Consider the following 22807-nt stretch of genomic DNA (forward strand, 5'->3'; position numbering starts at 1 on the left):
AAGTCAAATCCATACACAAAAAGGCAATTCTGTAATACAAATCCTTTGTGGTTGTGATACACATGGTGCTCAGCCATGGGAGGGAATGCATGAATGTGGCTGCCATCCAGTGCTCCTATAGTGCACCCTAAAATAAGGCCAGTGTTTTGGATTGTTGCATATTTGTGTGGGGACAGGAAAATTGTTACCAGGGAAGGATATGTATTTGCTGTAGAATGGGGGTGACATAAATATGTTGAGCATCTTGTGAAAATAGCTATAAAGGTGTTAGAACTAATAAATTCTTATAAAATACAAATAACATGTACTGAGAAATCATATTATTTGAATGCTGGAAGTGCTCACCAACATGTCAGATTGTCAATCCCATCATGCAGGAGTATAGAAAGATAGTGAGTTGTTCTTCAAGCAAGACATATCACAAATCCATGTAACCAAAGGCATGGAGCTCAATGATCAATCCTTCAAACACATGGACATGCACCCTAAGCTCACAATGGATTTGTTCAGGATGACCAACAATGAGCTCAATGACCCATTCATGGCCGGAGAGTGCCAAAGTATGATATGGCTCAGGGACTTGGGGAATTTGTGTGAGAACCAGCTGTATGGTAGCAGAAATAAGGATACTGATGAGAAGGATGATGTAATGAAGCATTTGCTGGCGGACTGTCACTAGTGTCAGATGCTGGTCAGTTGGCCAAATGCAGTGAGCAGTCAGAAGGTGCTCATGTGGGATCAAGGGGTTAGCAAACACAGGGTTGAGAAGGGGCTAAGCAGGGGGCCATATATGCACAGGCCCATCAGGAAACATGATATTAAGTACTTATAGTGCACTATGCAATCAAGCAAGTTGTCAAACTATTGTATATACTGTTGGAGATTGATAATGATAATGATACCAATTGAATTCAAACTCAGCTTCCAGCAGATATCATGCCAGGACAAACACAATTCTGAATTTCGAAAATTTTGCTTATACAGCAGTTACTGAACTGGCTCTAAGAGAGAAGGAGACGACTATGACATCTTGCTCGAAACAGACATAGACCTTATTCTGGCCACTTACTCATGCCTCGCACTTAGTCAGAATTCAATTGTAATGGTGCCAGGTAATGCAGCCTACCAGAATGTCCCAGCACCAGGTGTCCAGCTGAGCAGTTGCACCAGTCCTTTCCTTCATTCACTTTTCACTGTCCTGTACTGCTGAGTTCATTGTATTCCACACCTCCTCACTCACTTCTTTAAATTTATCAGAACCCACCCACCTCTCCCATTATATTTGTTTAATGATCATTTAGCATACCATAGTTCTTTGAAAGTGTGGCCCCTTCAAGCAGTCATAATTTTAGTGGAGTCCTTCATTACAGTTGCATTGAATAGCTACTTGTTATGTCATTGGCATGTTTGAATTTCATGAGCAGGTTTCCTGCCCTCCTGAGCAGCTCCACCTGCTCACATACCACCCCAAGCTGACACTCAGCCCAGCCCAACCTGTTAGAACATGTCAGCAACACTAGAGCTAGACCACAACACCCTGTGGAGCCACAGTCATGTCACAGGAACCACTAGATACAAAGTACAAAAATCAGACTGATTTATATTTAGTTAGTAAGGTAATGCCAGAAATGGCCACAGTATACATACCAAATAAGGTAGTGGTTCCATGCTGGCAGATTCTTCTGGGATCTCCCATAGATCTGAAAATGGACCTTCTCTTTCCCACTCCCTACAAAGGCCCAGTATGGAAGTTCCATAATGGGGAAGAGAACAATGAGTATGATCAGCAGGGGGAAAATTGGGATCTCAACCTGGAAGAGTGCTAATGATAGTGTTAGATGACAACTAATACAATGAAACTCACTTACATATAACAATCAGATATGTGAGTATGGTGACCCAATTGACCAGTTGGGAAACACACCCCAAGCTGTGGTTCAGTGTGCCCTGTACAGCAGGTTTATCATGAGTACTCATAATAGATGAGATGAGATAAGGACTTACCAGATACTGCGAGGCTGCCGAAGACAGGTAATACAAATTACCTATGAGGATGCCATGGCCCGCCAAGGTAAGTGTATAACCTGATAGCAGGATGTAGGGTAAGATGAAAAGAATGAAGATTGATGAGTGTTCTCTCCCGGGATCTGGAGCCATTAAGCGTTAAGGTATGGTTCAGAAGAAAGAAAGGAGAAACCGTTGCGCGGGGCTGGAGTGACTTATGTAATCACGCTGCGCGGGGCCCAATCAAAATCATTCATTGCGTACCTGTCACATAACATACAGCAAGTAATTTGGCAAATTACAACTGCAGGTTTCTTTGTACAATTAATCTGTACATTAATTGTGAACGTGGCCCTTCGTCACCTACTACTCGAACCACCATACCCCGTACTAGTCCTCATCGCACCCAAACTAGATGACCCTTCTCCTCTATCCTGGCTGCCATACCCAGACACAAGTCTGCTCCTCGAGATACTATTTGGCAAGCGCCTCTCCCGCTCCCAGTCATACTCCCGAGACTCCGACGGACGATTCAGAAGGTGATTTCCCAGCGCCCCCAGTGCAGCGCCAGTCCAGAACCCTGGCTGCCACTGCGAGCTGTTGCCTGAACCGGCATCTTTGGTGTATGGTGGGGGTGGGCTAGTGTAATAAGAGCCCGGGAACTCTCCTGATCCTGACCTGCCTTGCCTATCGCCAGGATATGAGGGAGGGCTGGTGTAGTTGGCGTTCGACGTGTTACGACGCAAGCAAGGTTGAATAAAGCTGTAGATTATAATGCCCAGGACTACGATCCATACTAACATGAAGAAGATACCGGAGTAATCGAGATCTGAGCAAGTATGGGATAAGTAAACGTTGGTAGACGAGTGTGCTCAAGACTTACTGCTGAACCACGGTTGGGTGTAGAAGTGAGACCAGCTTGAGCCAGAGTCAGCGCGGAGGGCGTCCGGGAGTTGAACGAGGTTGTATTCAAGGGAACAGGATCCTGTGAGATTATTATGAGGCTTCGTATTTCAAGTACCCGACGTGGATCAGAATCAGACCTTTCATGACGTATGGATCACCAGGGCCGTTCCATCCCTCGCAAGAGACCTCCACTCGACCAAAACGTAAAGAGGACGGGAGGTCCGCCTCACACTGCAAATATTGTGTCAACCCCGCTATATAACTTCGATGGAGCTTACTAAAGCCTGGCAGTCTCTCAAACTCTAACTATTGAACAGTGAATACTCACCTTCCAATCAACGTCCGTACCCGACCCTCCAATATTAGTGCAGCGCACGACATCCGGCTGATACAACCCGCACGCTTTCCCGATGCATACCAGCTGAGCAATAGGACTGGTACGTCGCGCTGCTGTAAGTGCGTTTTTGTAGAATGTAAGACCAGGGATGCTCTCCAACGCGATGCGGGACATGAAAAATGGTTGAATGAGCCTTGTCTACTCAAAATACAAGCACGAGTTTTAAAGCCTTGTGCGGCACATAAACGACGTGGAGGTGAAACGTGTTATGAGCATATGAGTAGCACATAACCGCCGGTTCGATCGGTGGCTGTGCGACTTGAACCATTCTGATTTAAACACATGTCATAGAGTTCATTTATCCTCGTCACGTCTGTTGGTTCCATCATCCACCAGTCTATCAAACTGAAAGCACCCAAGGCTTAATAAGTTATATGTTCGACTGGATCTCACTGGCTTCCAAGGCTTTATTGCTGCTTATACTTATCTACTCGTCATCTTTCATGTTTTCGTCAAAAAAATGGAGTCCAAAGGGGTTGGTGAGCCAAGAAGTCTTCCTCAATGATTTAGTTATTCACGCGTTTGGCCCTAGCATGTCTATATCACAGGCGGCAGTCAAGGTCTCGGACTTGGACTCGCCAAACTCCTTGCGCGGAAAGGTGCTCACGTTTCTATAGTAGCAAGAAACCAAACCAAACTCGACAATGCTTTAAAAGAACTCGAGGTTCGCGTCTGTGATAAAGCCTTCCGTTCGTTCTGAATGTCATACACAGGCCAATCGCCAAAGCCCAGACCAAGTATTCAAAGCCTTTTCCTTCTCTCTGAACACTGCGGAGGGATCTGCAGCTGCTCTTCAAGCTGCTAGCGATGCCCACGGCGGCCAAGTTCCAGATGCCGTTTTCACATGTGCAGGTACTGCAAAACCAATGTACTTCCTCGAAATGCAGCCAGAGGACCTCTCACGTGGAATGGAGAACGGGTTCTGGATACAGGCGTGGACTGCATTTGTGAGTCGGCTGTTCAACTCTATTTTAGATCGCGGACAAGAACATGACTCTTAGCGAACAGGCTGCTGCTAAGCAAATGGTGCGCGAGAATAAGAAGGGGGGGAAGATTGTACTGGTGTCTTCGACTCTTGGATATATGTCTTTGATTGGATATTCTTCGTATTCGCCTCCAAAGCATGCTCTGCGTGGTAAGTAATGGGTGTCTACTCTATTCCTGGTTTTTTGATGATGCTGATAATGCGGCTTGGTAGGACTGGGTGATTCGTTGCATTCAGAACTGATGCTCTATGGCATCGATACTCACATCTTCTTCCCTCCGACAATGTATACACCTGGTTTTGAAGAAGAAAACAAGACGAAGCCGGTTATTACTAAAGCGATTGAGGCGGCGGATGAAGGTCTGACACCGGACCAGGCTGCCGCTGGATTGTTCTCAGGTACGTCATCTCACGAGACCACAACCACAACTCTAACGCTAACTTTTGGCCTGACTAGGTGTCGAGAAAGGTCAAGCACACATCACCGCTGATTTCATTACAAGTGTGTTCCGAGCTTCGACGCGTGGCTGTGCGCCCAGGAGTAATGGTGCTCTCGATTTTGTGTTGGATTTGATTGCTTTGGCATGTTTTCGTCTCACGCATACTCAGGTTCGTTGTTGACAATTAACTTTAGGTTGGGATACCGTTTTGGAGACGTTCGGTTGACAAGCAGGTGCTTGCGCATCGCGCTGAACATAGGGAGTACTTGAGGAGTAAGGGATTGGTCGATTGAGGCTGGGGTGTTGAGCTTGCGGATATATTCCATAGTAGCTTTACTTTCCTGTTGTGATCGACTGCATGCGGACATTTCTGTCCTCTACCTTAGTTTTCCCTATAATTTCTTCTATATGTTTCTCACTTTTGAACTATGCAACGTTTAGAGTTTTTCGTGTATGAGCCTGAGACTGAGCGATCATGAGCGCTAGCTACAATCCGTGCAGTCACGTGCCTGGTGCCACTTCTTATGAGATGACTACCACCAGGTTTGGTCAAGAACTTTGTGGCTAGACGCTATAGCTCTGACACAGATCCATTCCAGTGTCAAACTCCTAAAGCTCGCGCTTCCGCTTATCAAAACCCATGGCTTTACCCGAGAAGCGCTATCCTTGTCGGTGCTATCCCTACCCACACCGCTAGCTCGTCCTCTCCCGGACGCGAGCGTGACTGCGTTGTTTGGCCCAGGAGACGATGCGTGTAGGACACTCGTGCATGCGTGGCTTGATGATGCAAGGCGTCGGATGAAGGAAGAGGCGGTAGAGAAGATGGGAATGGGAGATGTGTTGAAGGCGAGGCTGAAGAGCAACGAACCGGTGCTGGAGCACCTTCCAGAGGTAATTGATGTTTAATTTGCTGAAGATATTCAAACTGATGTACTTCCTCGCCATCGTGCAAACAACTTATGCTTGGTACTTTAGGCGTTCGCTCTCCTCGCTTCCTCTTCCTCTTTACTTCTACCTCTACTCTCGGTGGACCCTGCTCCGATAATCAAACACGCTGTTCAAGTCTCTAACCAGGCGTGCTGGATCGCTCATAGTGATGCGCGGGAGGTATGACACGTTTTTCTTCCCTGTATATAACTAATCTAACTGTACCGTCAACCAATCCTAACATCTCCCCACCAGTTGTCTTGGTACACCCGCCGAGCATCAATCTCCGCCATCTATCTGGCCGCCGAACTTCACCAACTAACTTCCCCAAAGACAGCACCAGAATTCTTGGATTCGCTCCTCGAGAATACTGAGCATGCGGGAAAGGCTTTGGACGAGACGGCTTTGTTTGCGAGTTATATTTGGAAGAGCTGGAGAGGGATTGTGAGGAGTTCTGGGGTGTTGGTTTGATTCTGAGGTGTTTGGTTTGGGGGTGTCGCTCATACGAGATACCGATGCTGGTATTGCATAGTCATATAGTGCGTTCCTAACTACTGCATCCCTGGAGTTAATGCATGATGCGAATGTTGTTTCTAAGCAGGTATAAGTAATTCCGGGTGTCATTTTTCTCGCCTGTACAATTTAGATTGCATGATCAATATGATATAGTGCGTTCCTACCCGCATCGTATCCATATCTAAACGTCGCTCATCCCAACAGTATCTTGCAAACATCAACTGCTTGATGAGATTTTTGCATCGATTTTCATGGCTTTCAACTGAGTTTAGTACTGACCGGACAGGAGAGAATTGAGGTAGAGGTGACTAATGATATTTATTAATCCAGAGGACTTGAGAGGAGGGGATTTGAATCAGGGGTATACCGCATGCATTTGGCAGCCCGAACGAGTCGGAGCGGTGAGTCTTCTTTCAGTGTTTGGCATTCATGGCGGCGCCCAATTACTGATCATTGACATCAAGTCTGTTCCTCTGATGACACGCCAAGTCTAACGGAAGAGCCGCTTGGTGCGTCCGAATCTCCCAGAATTCTGTTTCTTTATTTTGACCCTCATTTCTGTTTTGATCTAGTACCACAATGGAACCTTCATTCTGAAGCGATGCTACAGGATGCAACAGTCGATTGGAAAGAAGCGCTGAGCTACAATCACTTTTTCTCGGCTGTGATATCCTATACTCACTAAGTCAATCATGGATTAGCATGGCGGTGAAAATTGATGGCGTCGTCGTCGCATCAACTGCACTATGCATTGAGTAATGTGCATTTTGCCAAGTACAGCAAGAACAAAGGGAAACAAGTCCCTCTTACTAACAGTTTTTCGATCTTTCAGATCCGGTGTTCAAAAATTCCGGCGCTGCGTGATGGCTTGGCAGATTCACCATCCACAATTCCCACAAGCTAGTTCAAGAATCAATCAAAGCAGGAACACTGGGTACGTTGTTCATTTCAGTGATGCCATAGCCTGAAAGACTGGATAGCTATATATTTAGCACGCATGAGCGCATGGCATCATACATCTACCAAGGTCGCCACTCCCTCACACTATTACTAGTAATAGTATGACCCTACGCTCAGACGATCCTAGTTGGTGGCCGCTCATCGATTCGAATCGTATTGGCAACTATTTTGCTGGTTCGTGGGGAGCCGTAGCAATGCCTTAATCTAACCTTTCGCAGTTGCCTCCTCTGTTGGAGTAATGTACGATTGGAGTGAGCGACATGGTATAAAAGAATTGTCAGAATGCTCATGATTTCCCCAGCACTTACGTTCGGACAAGAGGTAGGTTGGTACCAGTTCCGGAGCAGCCACCTCGCTAAGTTTTGATTTATAGGTTGAGTTAATTTGGGTGAGCAGAGTCCCACTTCAGAAGAACAGCTCTCAATTCGCTGCAGAGGTCACGGTGGTCCCTCATGACCTTGCTATACCTCAGTGTATGTAGTTCGTGTATTAAGTGTGGTTGGCAAGCAGGACTGATTTAGGTTTTTTTTTAGGTGCGCTATGTTGGAATAATTTATGCTGTGTAAGTTTGGAAGACCAAGTAATTGGCGTGCTGATCAGTCATCTCTCACAATAAGCATCAGTATACTGGGTGTGTCTTCTCATATGCACTTCGTTTGTTTCTTCTGACCAACGGCATATAGTATCTGTTCCGTCAATCTCAGCGATAAATGCAGTGAGTATTCTATATCGATGTCTCCGTTCCCATTCAATCAACTGCACTCCAATGTAGGAGTGAGTGAGATTCTTGACGGGCTTGTTGGCTCAAATAATGACTGTCACAGCTGTGAGTTTATTCGGAGTGTGCGAACCTCTGACACTGGTCGCTAATTGGAATTGTCAGGTCGTATTATGTTGCTCACATTAAATTGGATGCATGGAGTCATAACTGCAATACTGGGCGGTGGGTTTCACAGCTGCAATACCCCGACTTGACTGAAACATGATGCAAGTCATCATGATTACCCGGTTACATGCCATGTATCAGCGATCAAGAAGAGTACTAATACTTCTTGCTGTCGTCTTTTTGGCTGTCAACATCGCCGACGGTGTTATTGCGGCAATAACAACGAAGTATATTTCGGGGGGTGAGCTTAATTGTCGTTGAAAGACTTCATTACATTGATGGGTATCAGCAATACTCATTTCCTCAGGCGTCTCTCTGTGCTATGTTGACGTTGAGGGAAATGTCCTACTATGGTCTGTCCTTTGGGTGTTCACCACTGTATGGGAGGTCCTCGCGTTGGGTCTCGCAGTCTGGATTGCTGTAAAACACTTTCGTGAACTGCGACGACATTCGGCAGGAGGGATTATTGCGGACTGCTTCACGGTGTTACTTCAAACGCACGTGGCTTATTTTACGAGGTGAGCTCATAATATGAATGTGGTTCTGTGTTCCACTGACGTTCTGCACATGCTAGCTTTGTTGTTGTTTCTTGCTTCACCCTCGGTTACTTGTCTCCAACACTCTCAGTGGTATGCCGATCTGTCACTGACCTATGCATGGGACTACAGTTCATTGTTTGTACAGCACAAATTGTCCATAGCAACTCAGATCTATCTTGGTGTTCGTCGATTTTTCTTGGTGGTGCAGATGCTTGTGCTGGGACCGCGCCTGATTCTTAGCGTTCGCGCTAGGCTCCAGACCGACCCTCATACGGGAACCGGCATGACTTCAATTGCGTTCCAGGAGCGCGTAGATGTGCCATCTGCCAGTTCTGTGTATACTCAATCTGCTTAGCGTATTGGAGCGGGGCGCTCCGGCAGGACAGATCAGGTTGGGAGTGCCAGGGGTCCTGGAGTCCTGGCTCGTAGTCAGTCCTCAATAGATAGAACCGCAGCCTCCCACCATAGAGGTCTGGCCTGGGTTTCCCTTGCAGTCCGTGCCCGTTCCAGTATGTCGGGCATTCTGCATGGAGCATGAAAATGATGTTCGAAGTGTCGTAGTATGTTGCATACTTTTTTTGGTGCACCGAAGTAGTATAATATTAGATCCGAAAAATAATGTATGTCAAGCATCGCAAAGTAATACAAAAGCTACAATAAATCTCAGACCAACGTGTCGCAGTCAGCATGTGAGGGAGTGGCGAACCTGGTGGACGTACGATGATGTCATGCGCTCGTGCGTGCTAGATATACAGCCATCCAGTCCTTCGAGCTATAACATCGCCAAAATGAATAACATACTTTGATTGATTGAATTCTTGAACTAGCTTGCGGGAATTGTGTGGTGAATTTGCCAAGCCATCACACTGCGCCCGAGCCGAAATGTTTGAACACAGGATTTTAGAAGATCGAAAACTGTTGACAAAGGCGACTTGTTTCCATTTGTTCTTGCTGTACTTGGCAAAATGTATTTCACTCAATACATAGTGCAGTTGATACGACGACGACGCCGCCAATTTTCACCGCCATCCTAATCCACGATTGATTTAGTGAATTGATTTAGTGGATATACGATACCATAGCTCAGAGAACACCATCTCTCATCAGGAGACTCAGCCGAGAAAAAGTGATTGTAGCACGGCGCTCCTTTCCAATCGACTGTAACATCCTGTAGCATCACTTCAGAATGAAGGTTCCATTGTGATACTAGATCAACACAGAAATGAGGGGTCAAGATAAAGAAAAGAATGATGGAAGATTCGGACGCACCAAGCGGCTCACGACTGCAGGATATCTGACTTGTTTCCCTTCGAATTGTACAGGCTCGAGAAGATTCATGAAACTTGGATGGCACAGGAGAGCAAAAACTATATTATCAGCGAGCACGTGCATGTCTCCGTCTCGCTGGCCTGGCCAGGGGAGCGTAGCAGCTCATCCAAACAAGACAGTATCCCATTGGACTTGGTGTGTCATCAGAAAAACAGACTTGATGACAGTGATCAGTAAATGGGCGCCGCCATGAATGCCAAACACTGAAAGAGGACTCACCTCTGACTTGTTCGGGCTGCCGAACGCATGCAGTATACCCCTGATTCAAATCTCCTCCTCCCAATTTCTCTGGATTGATAAGTATCACTGGTCACCTCTACCTCAACTCTATTATGTCCGGTCAGTGCTAAACTCAGTTCAAAACCAAGAAAATCAATTCAAAATCTCATCAAGCAGTCGGTAGTTGCAAGATACTATTGGGATGAGTGACGTTTAGATAGGGATATGATGGGGGTAGGAACACACTATATCATATTGATCATGCGGTCTAAACTTTACAGGCGAGAAAAGCGGTACCCGAAATGATTTATACCTGCTTAGAAACAACATTCGCGTCATGTATTGACTTCGGGGATGTAGTGGTTAGGAACGCACTATATAACCATGCAATAGCAGCATCAGTATGTCGTATGAACAACACCCCAAAACTACACACCTCAAAATCAATCCAACACCCCAGAAACTCCTTACGATCCCTCTCCAGCTGTTCCAATTATAACTCCCAAACAAAGCTGTCTCATCCAAAGCCTTTCCTGCATGCTCAGCATTCTCGAGGAGCGAATCTAAGAATGTGGGTGCTGTTTTTGGGGAAGTGAGTTGGTGAAGTTCGGCGGCGAGGGTGTAATGAGGAAGAGGAAGCGAGGAGAGGAAACGCCTAAAAAGCACTAAGTACAAGTGATTTGCACGACGGCGAGGAACAAACATCAACTTGAATGTCTTCAACAAATAAAACATCAATTACTACCTCTGGAAGGTGCTCCAGCACCGGTTCGTTACTCTTCAGCCTCGCCTTCAACACATCTCCTATTCCCATCCTCCTTGTCGCCCCTTCCTTCATCCGACGCTTTCTGTCATCAAGCCACGTATGTACAAGTGTCGTCCACGCATCGTCTCCTGGGCCAAACAGCGCAGTCACGCTAGCGTCCGGGAGAGGGTGAGCTAGTGGTGCGGGTGGGGATAGCACCAGGATAGCGCCTCTCGGGTAAACCCATGGGTTTTAATAAGCGGAAGCGCTAGCTTCGGGAATTTCGTACTGGAATGAAAGAGTCTGTCAGAGCGTTAGCGTTTAGTTACAAAGTTCTTGACCAAACCTGGCGGTAGTCATCTCATAAGAATTATCAGACACGTGACTGCTCACGGATTGTAATTCATGATCGCGAAAAACTCAGTATGACTTGGAGTGGGAGAGGCGCTTGCGGTGATTATACGAGCGAGAGGGACGAGGAGTCTATAAGGACAAGTACAATCTCAGTCTCTTGAAAAGAACTCTGTTAATGGTAGGTCTACCTATAAGGACAAGTACACTACTACATCTATAATCTATAAAGTAGGATGCGACGGGTGGGAATCGTCTCGCCAGCTCGCGTGGCTTTCGCATAGATACGCTTAGATACGCTTAGGAACGCTTAGGAACGCTTAGGAACGCTTAGGAGCGCTTAGATGCGCTTAGATGCGCTTAGATTCGCTTAAGAACGCTTAAGAACGCTTAGCTCGCTTAAACCTGTTTTTGGGAATCTCGCGTGGCTTTCTCGCGTGGCCCGGTCACGGGTTTTCGAGCTCCGACTTAACACTAGGCGTGCTCAATTCTTACGATGCCAAGTTCAAGGTGTGTCAAGTCCTACCGTGCCTTAAGCCAAACAACATAGCCGACCGGCAAGACTAGGCGAGACTCCATTTGGGTTGCCGAAGCTACCAAAGTGAACACACTGATGAACTTCAAAGTTTATGTTTGAACATAGAAACTTCACTGTAGTCCACTATCAGAGAGAGAAAAGCCTGAGGCGAGACGCCGAGCAACAACCTACAACAGCTATCAAAACAGACGATGTTAGAATATACAAATACAAGTGTGTAGGCTATACCTATCAAAACAGGTGAGCACGAAACTGAGAAAGGAGAGAACCAAAGTGGAAGATATGTAAGTATTGGTAAACTACAAAAAAGGAAACTGATTTGAAGTCAGCAGAGTTCATGACATCCACTGACCAGTGATGAGTTATCCAGCACGGAACATAGTATACAACACTATTAATTCTTCATATGGCATCTATAATGTTTCACAAGACGTCAATGGTGCTCAGCAGAGGACTTAGCCGGCAGTACAGGAACACTGTTCTGAATCCAATCGCAAGTTTGTGGGCAGCTTGGAGTGGATTTGTGCTGCATGAGCCATACCGAAGGAGAAAGCACACCAGTTGATATCGGACTGCGCGCTGTGGTCTCTTGCCAGTGGAGCAGTGTATCCATGACTGTGTGCCTGCGTGTCGTGAGCAAGGCAAAGTGGTGAAGAGCACTATGCTACGACAAAGCCCGAAGGACACTGAGTGGCTGACTAAGCTATGGTGCTACCCGGCTGCTACTCCACCCCTCGCCTAGGGGTCCCCCACTCCACCAGTTAATTGGAAGATGGGGTTTTGTTCGAGCAGATGGACAAGGAAGGTGGGCCCTGAAAGATCTTGGGGAAGATAGCGCTGATGATCCAATACAAAACATACCTGTATTCATGTCGAAAATCTCAGTCTGGCCAGCTCAGCAGAATTCAAAACATTTTCTCCATTGATTGTATGGGCTGCGTGAGACACCAGACAGCATACTTGCAAATACTTGAAGCGCTGTGCTTGTTCTTGTGAGAGATGCGGCAGTATGATGACTGTGGTCATCATTGTCGCCATCAGGGAAAATGACATGCTCAAGTTCGAGACGAGCGCATTTTGAGATGCCCAACATAGACGACGAGGCAGAAAGGACATTTAAGAGATCATGGAACTCTTGTTTTCGCTGCATAACAAGGACAATGTGTTATGCGATGGTGGGGTGATAAGACACAGTAAGCTTGGCTTCGGCAACCCAAATGGAGTCTCGTCTAGTCTTGCTGGTCAGCTATGTTGTTTGGCTTAAGGCACGGTAGGACTTGACACACCTTGAACTTGACATCGTAAGAATTGAGCATGCCTACTGTTGCCTGTTTGAGTGCAGCACATGTCAATTATTTATTGCACATGCTAGGATGCAGCCAAGGCCAGGAAGCCAAAAAGGAGCACGAAGTGCTCCATTTGCTTCCTGTGCTGAAGGCACAATGGGTGTGAAGCTAGTCAGCAAAAGTGGTGAAAGATGACAAGACCTCGGCAGATACCATAAACCTGGCGTAGGGTTCCCAATATGGCTACAGGCCTTACAGTTGTCACACCAGGCATTGCAAGGCTTGCAAATTGCTTGTGGAGGCAAGATGAGCATTTATACAATATTTAGTAGTGACGGATGTGCCGTGGAGTGTCATGTAATGAAAAATTTAGCTATCATGGTACATTTTAATACTCTCCATAGTCATCATAGTCTTCCTTGTTTTCTGCAGCACCCTCCCCATCCTTGTCACCAAGATCAATCTCACTAACACCATCACTGGCATCATCTTCATTGTCATCCTCTATTATGCGCTCCTCCAGATCTCCATACCTGAATTTGCTGCACTCATCCTCCAATTCTGAGCCTGCACCCTCATCAGCTTCATCATCTGATTCCTCATCTCCATTAAACAAATCTGCATTGGACTCATAAGTGGCACTTTGGACATTCTCTGATTCAGCAAACTCATTTTCCAGTGCAGACCAGCTTCCTGTGTCCATGTGCTCTCCACCGGAACTGCTGAGGCTATGCATGTCTGCATTTACCAGGGTGTCTCCATGCTCATCACCGAACTCTGAGTTGATATCCTCATTCATCAGAGACCCTGGAACGTAAAACATACCAGTACACTCACTTTCCTTTGTGAAAGGCACTGAGTCAAGTGAGTCCTGGTCATCATAGAATGTTTGTGTTCCCGCTCATGTGGTCTTGTGTCCAATGCCACTGCCACAGAACTGCATGAACATATCGCAGTCTACGAATCTACAAAAAATGTAAGTCAAGTATTTGTTTTGCAAGTCAGAAAAAACACCAACTGGTTGACATAGTACCAGCTGTAGTCCATACCACCATCATGAGGCTGGCGAGCTATTGATGGAGGAAGAAGGTTCCCAGTGGAACCATGTGTGAATCCCAGGATGACATGGACACCACGAATCACTTGTGCAGGGTCGATAAATCCAAAAGCATCTGCTCTGACCTCATTGGCATCATAAAAGCCAATCTGGTGCAGCTGACATGCGACCCAGCCAGATTTATGATTAGAGTCTCGACAGAACCAGTGCACCCAAAGGAAATCAATACATTGTGAAGCTTGGTTGTGAGAATCTGAACCAAGGTATCTGGCATACACATGAAAAATGCCGATAACATGTGCATACCAATAAGGGTGAGGAGCAAGTTCACCAGGTTCGCTTTCCTCGTTGCCTAGGAGCATGATGTCTGCGTGTGTATGTGGATTGAGTGAATCTTGAGCTCTTTGAAGGTCATATGTTGTGTAGTTTGATCTTGGAGTATGCATGTGCAATAGATGTCATAACCTTCAAATTTACTGTTACCATTAATGAACTGGCTTTGTGACAGTTGTTGCTACTTATCTTTGTATAGTGTTAAGGCTGGTGTTGCATGGGATGAGACATAAGATTTATGAAACTACTTTCAAGAAACAAATGAGTAAATGATATAAAACATTGGGTTATTTGTCTCCAGAGTTTGATGGTAGGCAGAGGATTGAGTGACCATTAAAGGGTCTGCTATGAGTGTACACTGTAGGTCTCATTTGAGCTTGCTCATATTGGATATCTACAGGTCTCTAAGCATTGGAGATGTCTGCACTCTTATAAACTCTGGCAACAAATAGATAGAGAGAAAGCCTTATAATTTATCACATGTTCACAAAGTTGCAAAGACAGTTGTTCAAAACATTACAACACTGTCTGGTATGTAATTATAAGACATGGGTCTGCTGAGCCTGATGGCAAAGCAGTGAGACAGGGCAATAGCAGATTACAGTCCATACATGGGATGTAGGCACACATAACTTGAAGATGGTGGCAACACATCATAAAGCAGAAGCATTGAGTCTAATTGTGGTAGCACACTAGCATATCATGATCATGTTGTTTCAATATAGGCCCTAATTCTTGCACCCCCTCTGGCCAGTCAATAGCAGGAGAGATAGATACAGGATATGTGACCTTGCCTTCACATTCAGCCCAGTCAAAATCAATCAGTTGCACTTTGCCATCCTTTGTGATCATGACATTTGGCTTCTGAAGATTACCAAATGCAAAACCCTTCCCATGACAATACTCAATCACCTTCATGAGCTCTTGGTGAAGGCTGGGAGGCAGTTGTGGTGAACTATAGGCTGTTATTTTGTCCACATATTCCATTACTACCATCTGCAGGGTGCCATATAATGGCATCCCCTCTACAATATCAAATTTTCCATGATACAAAAGCTTTGGCACAAACCCAGCTTCCACTATCATATTGTGGATGTCCTTACCATACCTGGTGATGAACTTTATAACAACATTGATTGGGTTGTCCTCCTTTGTCTTCACCAGGTAAGTTATGCAGGAAGCATTTTGTTCCAAAGACTGCTCATATGTGGCCCTTATAGGATGATGTACCATTCCTTTCCATTCATACTCTAGCTCTAATCCCCAGGATAAGTCACTTACACTATCATGTGCCTACACCAAATGCCATGCACATGCTAATGCACTTGCACATCCCACACATCTGCCCTGGGTCCTCTGCTATAGTCCATCTATCTGTCCATGTCCTCACTAAGTCCACTGGTGCATTTTTCCCTATGTTCTTAGCACTCTGAAGTACCTTCTGGATTGACTACAGCGTTGTAAGTACATAAGCACCATTACATATAGACATTGCTACCTATTTGCACTACAAGTGTTGCCTAGCATTTGATATAGGGAAGGGACTTATAGTTTTGAGGGTACCATATATCTTAGCACCTCCCACCTCTGTGTAGCAGCAGTAATTTGCACTCTAGAGCAAGTTTGAAGCCCTCAAAAGTCTGAATTTGTGTGCACTTGCCTAGATGTGACTGCCTTGTGTCAGCCTGATCCTCCTCTCACTGGATTCAGTCTCCAGTTAGTCCTTAGCCTCTACACTTCTGACTCCCATCGTGTGTGCTGCTTTTCTCATGTGCACTCTTGCTTCTATCGCCCCAGTGTGCTTTTGTGCATGTCTTAATTGCACTTCTTCCAGCATTCACACTTCATGTGTCTCATAGCATGCATTCAGTTTCAGAGTCTCTCTCAGTCATTTCAAGGACTCTCTCTCAGTAGCAGTCCTTTGGGTTGAGTCCTGTCTCACATCCAGGTCTCACTGTAGAGTTCTCCTAGTATTCATCAGTTTCTCCCATAGCCCTTAGTCCTTATCTTCAATATACCCAATTCCTTGTCATGATCAAGTGTAGAGCAAGCTGACATCCAGATGAAGTCTATCAGCTGTTGAACTATATACTTCTCCATGAAGACTGTTTCCAGAGCTACTAGCCAAGGTCCAGTGTGAGCAAACAACAAGGCAGGACAACTGCACTTTGAGCAAAGTTCTGGGTGCTATGTGACGAGCATCAGTGAAGAGAGTAACACAGACTGGAGTGCCAAAACATTGCACCTCATGAGTTGCATGTGCAAAGAAGAATGATGCCTAGATTGAAGGGTCTGAACCTGTTAAGGTCATCCTCAAGGGCTGATGGATCCTAAGGGCTTTAGCCTCAGCTTGTGTGCTGTGCCCCTTACCCAAGTATTACCCCTTATTTAAAGAGGACAAGACTAATGTGTCCGGAGGGTTGGACGAGTAGTGTAGTGGATCCGATGACTTCCAGATGTAGGATAAGTATCATAAGACTAATCTGGACAAGTCCAGACTAGAAACTATTGGTAATGGACTGTTGTAGACAGAGGTGGATGTGGATAGACTATAGAAATCAATCCTAAGTCTCGGAGGGTGACAAGAGTAGAGGTACTCAAGTATGAAGGATAGGAATGAGCAGAACTAAAATAATATTCAAACTGAGGTGCTACAGAGATTTACAGGAGGTTATATACTGTAGGTATCTAATGGAATGATCAATAAGTAGGGTCTGAGGCTATGTATGAAGCATATGGATAGTCTATTAGTAAGTAGGAACCAGATCACTATTAATGAAACAGAAATGAAACATAGGTAACGGATCAGTGAGCAGGGCAGATATACAGATAACCAAAGTACTGGAGTCAGAGGGTTACCAAAAGGAGATGAGTGCTGGTTGTGGATCCAACCAGATGAGTGGACAGATTGGATGAGGGGATGTTGGATGGAGATAAGATGTGGATCAGATCTGAGATCCAGATATGCGGATATGATGGAACCTGTCTCCAAATTCATTCTTTTCATCAACTACCATGAGGTGCATCAGAATATGGTTATGGGGATGAATGGCTATGGCATTGGACATACATTTGCCATGATGACCTTTTGTGAGAAGCAAAGGTTGTTGGATCACCTTCTCCAACAGAGAAGTAGTATTATGTTAGTATTAAGAACTGTGTTCAAGGGAGGGAGAGACTGACTCAGAGGGGCTTGGCCTCAGCTCATACACTGTGCCCCTTACCCAAGTATGAGCCCTTCATGTCAGATGAAATCTGATGATAGTCTAATGAAGTCCAAAGGACTTCTGGAGGTATGAAGGACAGGACATCTGGAGGTACTGAAAACAGGAGGTATGGAGGTATGGAAGACAGGAGGTCCAGAAGGAATAGGGGCTACATCAGACAAAGTCTGATGTAGAAGCAAACAGAGGTAGACTACCCTTAGGTAGAGTTGGAGAGACAGGAAGTGAACCAAAGTCCAGAGAGAAGGTAAGTGCCAGAAAGGCAAGACTCCAGCCTAGGAAAGCAATCCCTAGACTTGGGACAGAGACATAGGGGACAAATATGAAATGTCTGGATTTCTGGCCTAAGGAATCCATCCCTAGGCCTTATGGAAAAGGACAAGACTCAGATGGACTTGAAGTCCAGAAGAAGGTTGGGCAAGTCTAAGTTGATATTCAGACTGAGGACTCTACTGGAGTTGTACAGGGGTTATGTCATATCTGCATATCTGGATCTCAGATCGATCTTATCTCATCATCATCTTATCCCCCCCCAACATCTTGTCATCCAATCTGTCCACTCATCCGGTGAAGGCGAGGAATTTGGATGGGGGGGGGGGAAACTAAAGATAAGAACTCTTCAGAGCTCTCCTGGATGCGAGTCAAACTCGACCCAAGGGGATTGCCACTGAGAAAGGATTCCTCTAAAAAATTGAGGGGAAATGCCAAGAACTAGCTCTCAACAGAGGGCCTGGTGGAGTGCAAGAGTATGGAATGCGATGATAGGCACCAAAGTGCGCTGGATGTGATAGGTACATGAAGATGTGCGCTTTGTGGCTAGGCTCTAGACCTCAAGGCGAGCGGTACTGATATTTTTCTTGGATTGGTGGGAGATGATGGAGACTAATTGATCCCTTTTCCAGTTCAAGTGTGAAAATCGACAAAGGTGGTAGTCAATTCTACTCTCTGCTGCTATCAGGATACTAGTGGAAGGGAACCCCGTAACTCAAATTTACTCAGAGACATGTAATGCCTTGTAAGCGCATTCCCAGGCTTCAGAAGTGAATAGGTAGCGGTAAATATCGTAAGTGATGTAACTGCAGTAAAAATAGTGAGGCAATGTGTAATTGCATACCATATGTAACTCTGTGATATGTGTTTGAAGTAAAAATAGATAGAATCATGCACCAATGGACCTTGGAGGACAAGGACAGGACATGCGGATGGTTGGCGACAAGGACATGAAAGTGCGCTCGTAGCGCGTTCGAAGCGTGTGAAAGCACGCATCGTCGCAAATACTGTGCATGTATCGCACTTATTGGGGGCTTCAGCGCAAAGGCCAAAACGCGAAAATATGCCTATTATACGGCTGTAGAGGATGGGGTCTCTACACTGGTCTGGTCCACAATTCATCCAAATCCACAACCAGTGCTTGTCTCCTTTTGGTAATCCCCTAACTCCGGTATTTTGATTATCTGTATATCCGTCCTGCTCACCGATCCATTACCTATGCTTCATTTCCATTTCATTATTTGTGATCTGTTTCTACTTACCAATAGACTATCCATATGCTTCATACATAGCCTCAGACCCTGCTGATTGATCATTCCATTAGATACCTACAGTATATAACCTCCTGTAAATCTCTGTAACATCTTAGTTCAAATATCAACTTAGTTCTGCTCATTCCTGTCCTCCGGACCTGAGTATCTCTACTCTCGTCACCCCCTGAGACTTAGGATTTATTCCTATAGTCTATCCATATCCGCCTCTATCTATGACAGTCCACTACCATTAGTTTCTAGTCTGGACTCATCCGGATTAGCCTTACAATACTTATCCTGCATCCGGAAGTCATCTGGATCTGCTATGCTACTCATCCAACCCTCCGGACATGTTAGTCTTGTCTTCCTAAAATAAGGGGCAATACTCGAGTAAGGGGCACAGTGCACAAGCTGAGGCTGAAGCCCTTTGGATCTGTTTAGCCTTGAGTATGACCTTAACAGGTTATATACTAGAGGCTATCTGAGAGGATCAGTAAGCCAAGGAATAAGGCTATGCATGAGCATGCAGAAATACATTAGTAAGTGAGACAGAACATAAGTAAATGAACTCGGAGATGAAACTAGTACAAGGATCAATCAGCAAGATGGAAACAGAGATAACCAAGAACCGGAAAGGTGGAGATGCCTAAATGGGGATAGGCACAGGATCTTGGACGGAGGGTGGGAATAGATCCAGAGATAGTAACAGTTAATATCCGGAGATCTGGGGATCTGGAAGGCAAGGTGGAAACAGGATGGAAATATGTGAGGTGGTAGATGTAGTCCAGAATCTGAGAGGAGGTAAAGTCAGGCTAGTAGTGAAGATTTGGAGGTCCAGAGCACAGGGGTAAATCCATAGTGGAGCTAATTCTACTGAGGTGTGGAGCATGCAGCAGAAGAGGATCTGGGGATGAGTTGGAGATGGGCTCCAGATGTAGGTCCAGAAGGCATGGGAATATTGTGGGATCTAGGTCTGGCATACGAGATATGACAGTTGGCATTTATTCTCACTGGCATGGATAGCCAAAAAATTAGTCATGAGCTTCAAAATGTCATGCAGTGTCTCATCAGGTACAACATATTCAGGATTGAATGCTTTGCTGGACAAGTAAGTGAATGCTGGGTTGAACAACTGTATTGGTGGTGCAGTCATATCAGCTGGTTTTTTGTGGGCATATTGACCATCATATATCTTAGTGAGCCTGCCCTGTATATTGCAATATTCTTTGGATTTAGCAGCTACTGATGTGGGGGGATAGCTTAAGTGAAGAGCATTCTTGAACTCTTCATGGGTAATACATTTTGAGTGGTGAGTCAAAAACTGGGTGGTGTAGCCTCACCTTTGTTGAGCTCCACCATATGATTGGTTGGGTCTTCCATACTTCTGCCTCATGCAATGGCAGGATGTCATACCATGACATGAATACATCCATGCTCTACTCCATCCATGAACACTTTGGACAGTTCCATTAACAGCTTCAACTCCATGCTTTCATCCACAATTGTGTTGAGTAAGTGTAGGTCATTCAAATTGATCTTGACCTTTCAAATGATCAGAACATCAGCATCCAATCATAAGCATCAGATCACTCACCTGCCACAGTTCAAGATGGTCAGCATAAACATGGTCAAATTGTTGCTTCTTCTTGTCTTTGATGGCCTCTCTGAGGTCACCAATAGTCTGTGTCTGTGCAATCATTGCCCAGAACATCCTTAGTTCTCTTTCCCTGGCTTGATAATATCCTGAGTTCCATCATCAGTCTGAACAACTGGACAAGGAGTTTGTGAATGAAAGAATTGCCAATGCCACAAAAGGTGTAACAGGCATGAAAAATGACCCAGACTTGGAAATTGTGCACACTCCTGCTTCAGCAACTAACAACATACAGTCTGTTCCTGGTCCCATTGACACCTTCTCCACTATTCTTAGATCTTTGAAGGAGATCGACTCCATTACTAAAGGGCTAGCAGAAATGCGGGTGTTTATCTCTACTTTGTACTTGACTGACCTTTTTTATGCATAGATCCATCCCAATGCAGGGGTGGCATTGAGTCTATTTACTTGCACATCCAATGTGCACTTGTTTCTATAGCTTCACCTTTCATGCTATAATGATGTCAGAGTCAAGAAGACACTGCCAATGGGTGCTGGAAAACAATGATACAAAGTATTCCTGTGTCAAATCCAGCACATGCTCATTTCATATCCACATCACATCCAAATATGATGAGACATTCAAAGTGTCCTGGGTTCAAGACAAGGATAAGAAATGTGATAGACTACAATACAATAACTTACAATAACAATGCAACAGACTACAATACCATATCATACAATAATTACAAATACAAGAGTCAAGGATAAGGATAAGCAAGGCAATCATCTGTCAGATTTCCCCCACCCCCATGCCCATTAAAGCTTAGAAACTCACCACCTGCCCAATAGCTTTCTTGTTGTCTCGGATAAAAATACTATAGCAAATCAAGCAATACAATAACAAGAGTTTATGATACCAAGACAAGCAATACAACAGCATAAAATTAAGCACAATCAAGCAACACCAAGACCATCAAATATCAAAAATCACACAAAATGAACCCAAGTCTGAACAAGGTTTTGACCTAAGCCTATGCATCAGATCAAGCCAGACAATAGCAAAAAATAGCAAAAATCACACAAAATGAACCAAAGTGTGGACAATGTTTTCACCCATCAGATCAAGCAACACAGCAGCAACACAATAGCAAAAATGAAGCAAAGTCAAGCCCAGTCTAAACAAGGGTTTCACCTTCACCTACATGTCAGATCAAGCAAAATCAAGCAAAGTCAAGCACAGTCTGAACAAGGTTTTTACCTCACCCTACACATCAGATCAACCACAATCAAACAACACAATAGCACAAAAATCAAGCAAAGTCAACCTAAGTCTGAATGAGGTTTTCACCTCACCCTGCACCTAAAATCAAGCAACATCAAGCAAAGTTGAAATGTGATGTCTTCTTACTTGAGGGTCTTATATAAGTTGAGGTGAAATACAATGACTATCACAATTGTACTTCAATAAGACTAAGGTGCCAGCTCCTCAAGTTCACAGTGTCCTGCATGATTTGGGAATCATGCAGAACATGTATATGACATATCATCCCACATTTCCATAGTCTGTTAGCTTAGTCCTCAGACTACACAAAATGTACTTTGAGTACAGACTCAAGTGCAATATTTCACTTTGCATGCTCCAATCATGCAAAAATATGGTGTGTTGAAGAAAAGTCAAATATGATGAAGAAATCATATATTGTCCTGGTCAAAGTTGATAGTCATACAAAAGCTTAGGTTATTGCCTATTCATTTGGCTTATTTACTTTGACTAGAAATAACCAAGGAGAAAAGATAAAAGCCTACCAAAACCCTATCTAAAAAGCCAGTGTTTTGATGTGTTCTGTCTTATGATTTATTCTACTTTATTTTCTTCATATTTTGTCTTTCATTTCTTTACCTACTTGATTCTTTGACCTCCCAGAGACTCCACAAAATGTACCTGCAGGGTATGATGTCTGATGATGTCATATAGCTCCACAGAAATTTCTGGAATATTCTGTTGGATACTATGAAGCCATCTATGATGTCATAGTGATGTCATT

The 22807-nt window shown here is 44.8% G+C and overlaps 9 protein-coding genes across 9 annotated transcripts; 2 read left to right on the top strand and 7 right to left on the bottom strand.

The window, feature by feature from the left end:
* Nucleotides 1-1306: 1306 nt before the first annotated feature.
* BJ212DRAFT_1335513 (uncharacterized protein) lies at nt 1307-2173 on the bottom strand. Its single transcript, XM_041334910.1, has 5 exons — nt 2005-2173; nt 1869-1947; nt 1812-1822; nt 1648-1729; nt 1307-1593 (listed from the first exon to the last, which is right to left on the bottom strand). Exons 1-5 carry the CDS (start codon nt 2155-2157, stop codon nt 1589-1591), a joined length of 330 nt encoding a protein of 109 aa, XP_041196787.1. The 5' UTR covers nt 2158-2173; the 3' UTR covers nt 1307-1588.
* Nucleotides 2174-2240: 67 nt separating this feature from the next.
* Nucleotides 2241-3545, bottom strand: BJ212DRAFT_1457495 (uncharacterized protein). Its single transcript, XM_041338880.1, has 4 exons — nt 3239-3545; nt 3048-3141; nt 2888-2989; nt 2241-2833 (listed from the first exon to the last, which is right to left on the bottom strand). Exons 1-4 carry the CDS (start codon nt 3419-3421, stop codon nt 2364-2366), a joined length of 849 nt encoding a protein of 282 aa, XP_041196788.1. The 5' UTR covers nt 3422-3545; the 3' UTR covers nt 2241-2363.
* A 19-nt stretch (nt 3546-3564) lies between these two features.
* Nucleotides 3565-5178, top strand: BJ212DRAFT_1335518 (oxidoreductase). The gene is made up of 7 exons (XM_041334911.1): nt 3565-3786; nt 3840-3971; nt 4021-4254; nt 4316-4442; nt 4506-4691; nt 4750-4874; nt 4927-5178. Exons 1-7 carry the CDS (start codon nt 3682-3684, stop codon nt 5023-5025), a joined length of 1008 nt encoding a protein of 335 aa, XP_041196789.1. The 5' UTR covers nt 3565-3681; the 3' UTR covers nt 5026-5178.
* An 83-nt stretch (nt 5179-5261) lies between these two features.
* BJ212DRAFT_1445389 (uncharacterized protein) lies at nt 5262-6130 on the top strand (the record flags this gene model as incomplete). The annotated part of the gene is made up of 4 exons (XM_041338106.1): nt 5262-5275; nt 5332-5623; nt 5708-5839; nt 5915-6130. 4 exons carry the CDS (start codon nt 5262-5264, stop codon nt 6128-6130), a joined length of 654 nt encoding a protein of 217 aa, XP_041196790.1.
* A 4137-nt stretch (nt 6131-10267) lies between these two features.
* BJ212DRAFT_1335530 (uncharacterized protein) lies at nt 10268-11076 on the bottom strand. The gene is made up of 3 exons (XM_041334912.1): nt 10812-11076; nt 10484-10763; nt 10268-10421 (listed from the first exon to the last, which is right to left on the bottom strand). The coding sequence occupies exons 1-3, from the start codon at nt 10841-10843 to the stop codon at nt 10416-10418; spliced, it is 318 nt and encodes a 105-aa protein (XP_041196791.1). The 5' UTR covers nt 10844-11076; the 3' UTR covers nt 10268-10415.
* Nucleotides 11077-13416: 2340 nt separating this feature from the next.
* BJ212DRAFT_1477881 (uncharacterized protein) lies at nt 13417-13827 on the bottom strand (the record flags this gene model as incomplete). Its single annotated transcript, XM_041339618.1, has 1 exon — nt 13417-13827. The coding sequence occupies one exon, from the start codon at nt 13825-13827 to the stop codon at nt 13417-13419; it is 411 nt and encodes a 136-aa protein (XP_041196792.1).
* Nucleotides 13828-13929: 102 nt separating this feature from the next.
* Nucleotides 13930-14447, bottom strand: BJ212DRAFT_1264972 (uncharacterized protein; the record flags this gene model as incomplete). The annotated part of the gene is made up of 2 exons (XM_041330454.1): nt 13930-13993; nt 14047-14447. 2 exons carry the CDS (start codon nt 14445-14447, stop codon nt 13930-13932), a joined length of 465 nt encoding a protein of 154 aa, XP_041196793.1.
* A 646-nt stretch (nt 14448-15093) lies between these two features.
* On the bottom strand, nt 15094-16581 carry BJ212DRAFT_1264183 (uncharacterized protein; the record flags this gene model as incomplete). Its single annotated transcript, XM_041330407.1, has 3 exons — nt 15094-15711; nt 16154-16194; nt 16437-16581. Coding segments are annotated over 3 exons (804 nt in total), but the record flags the coding sequence as incomplete, so codon positions are not given.
* A 3991-nt stretch (nt 16582-20572) lies between these two features.
* Nucleotides 20573-20876, bottom strand: BJ212DRAFT_1477883 (uncharacterized protein; the record flags this gene model as incomplete). The annotated part of the gene is made up of 2 exons (XM_041339619.1): nt 20573-20707; nt 20760-20876. 2 exons carry the CDS (start codon nt 20874-20876, stop codon nt 20573-20575), a joined length of 252 nt encoding a protein of 83 aa, XP_041196795.1.
* Between the last annotated feature and the right edge of the window lie 1931 nt (nt 20877-22807).

Source organism: Suillus subaureus (assembly GCF_016647635.1).
Source record: "Suillus subaureus strain MN1 chromosome Unknown BJ212scaffold_6, whole genome shotgun sequence".
NCBI classification, from domain to species: Eukaryota; Fungi; Basidiomycota; class Agaricomycetes; order Boletales; family Suillaceae; genus Suillus; species Suillus subaureus.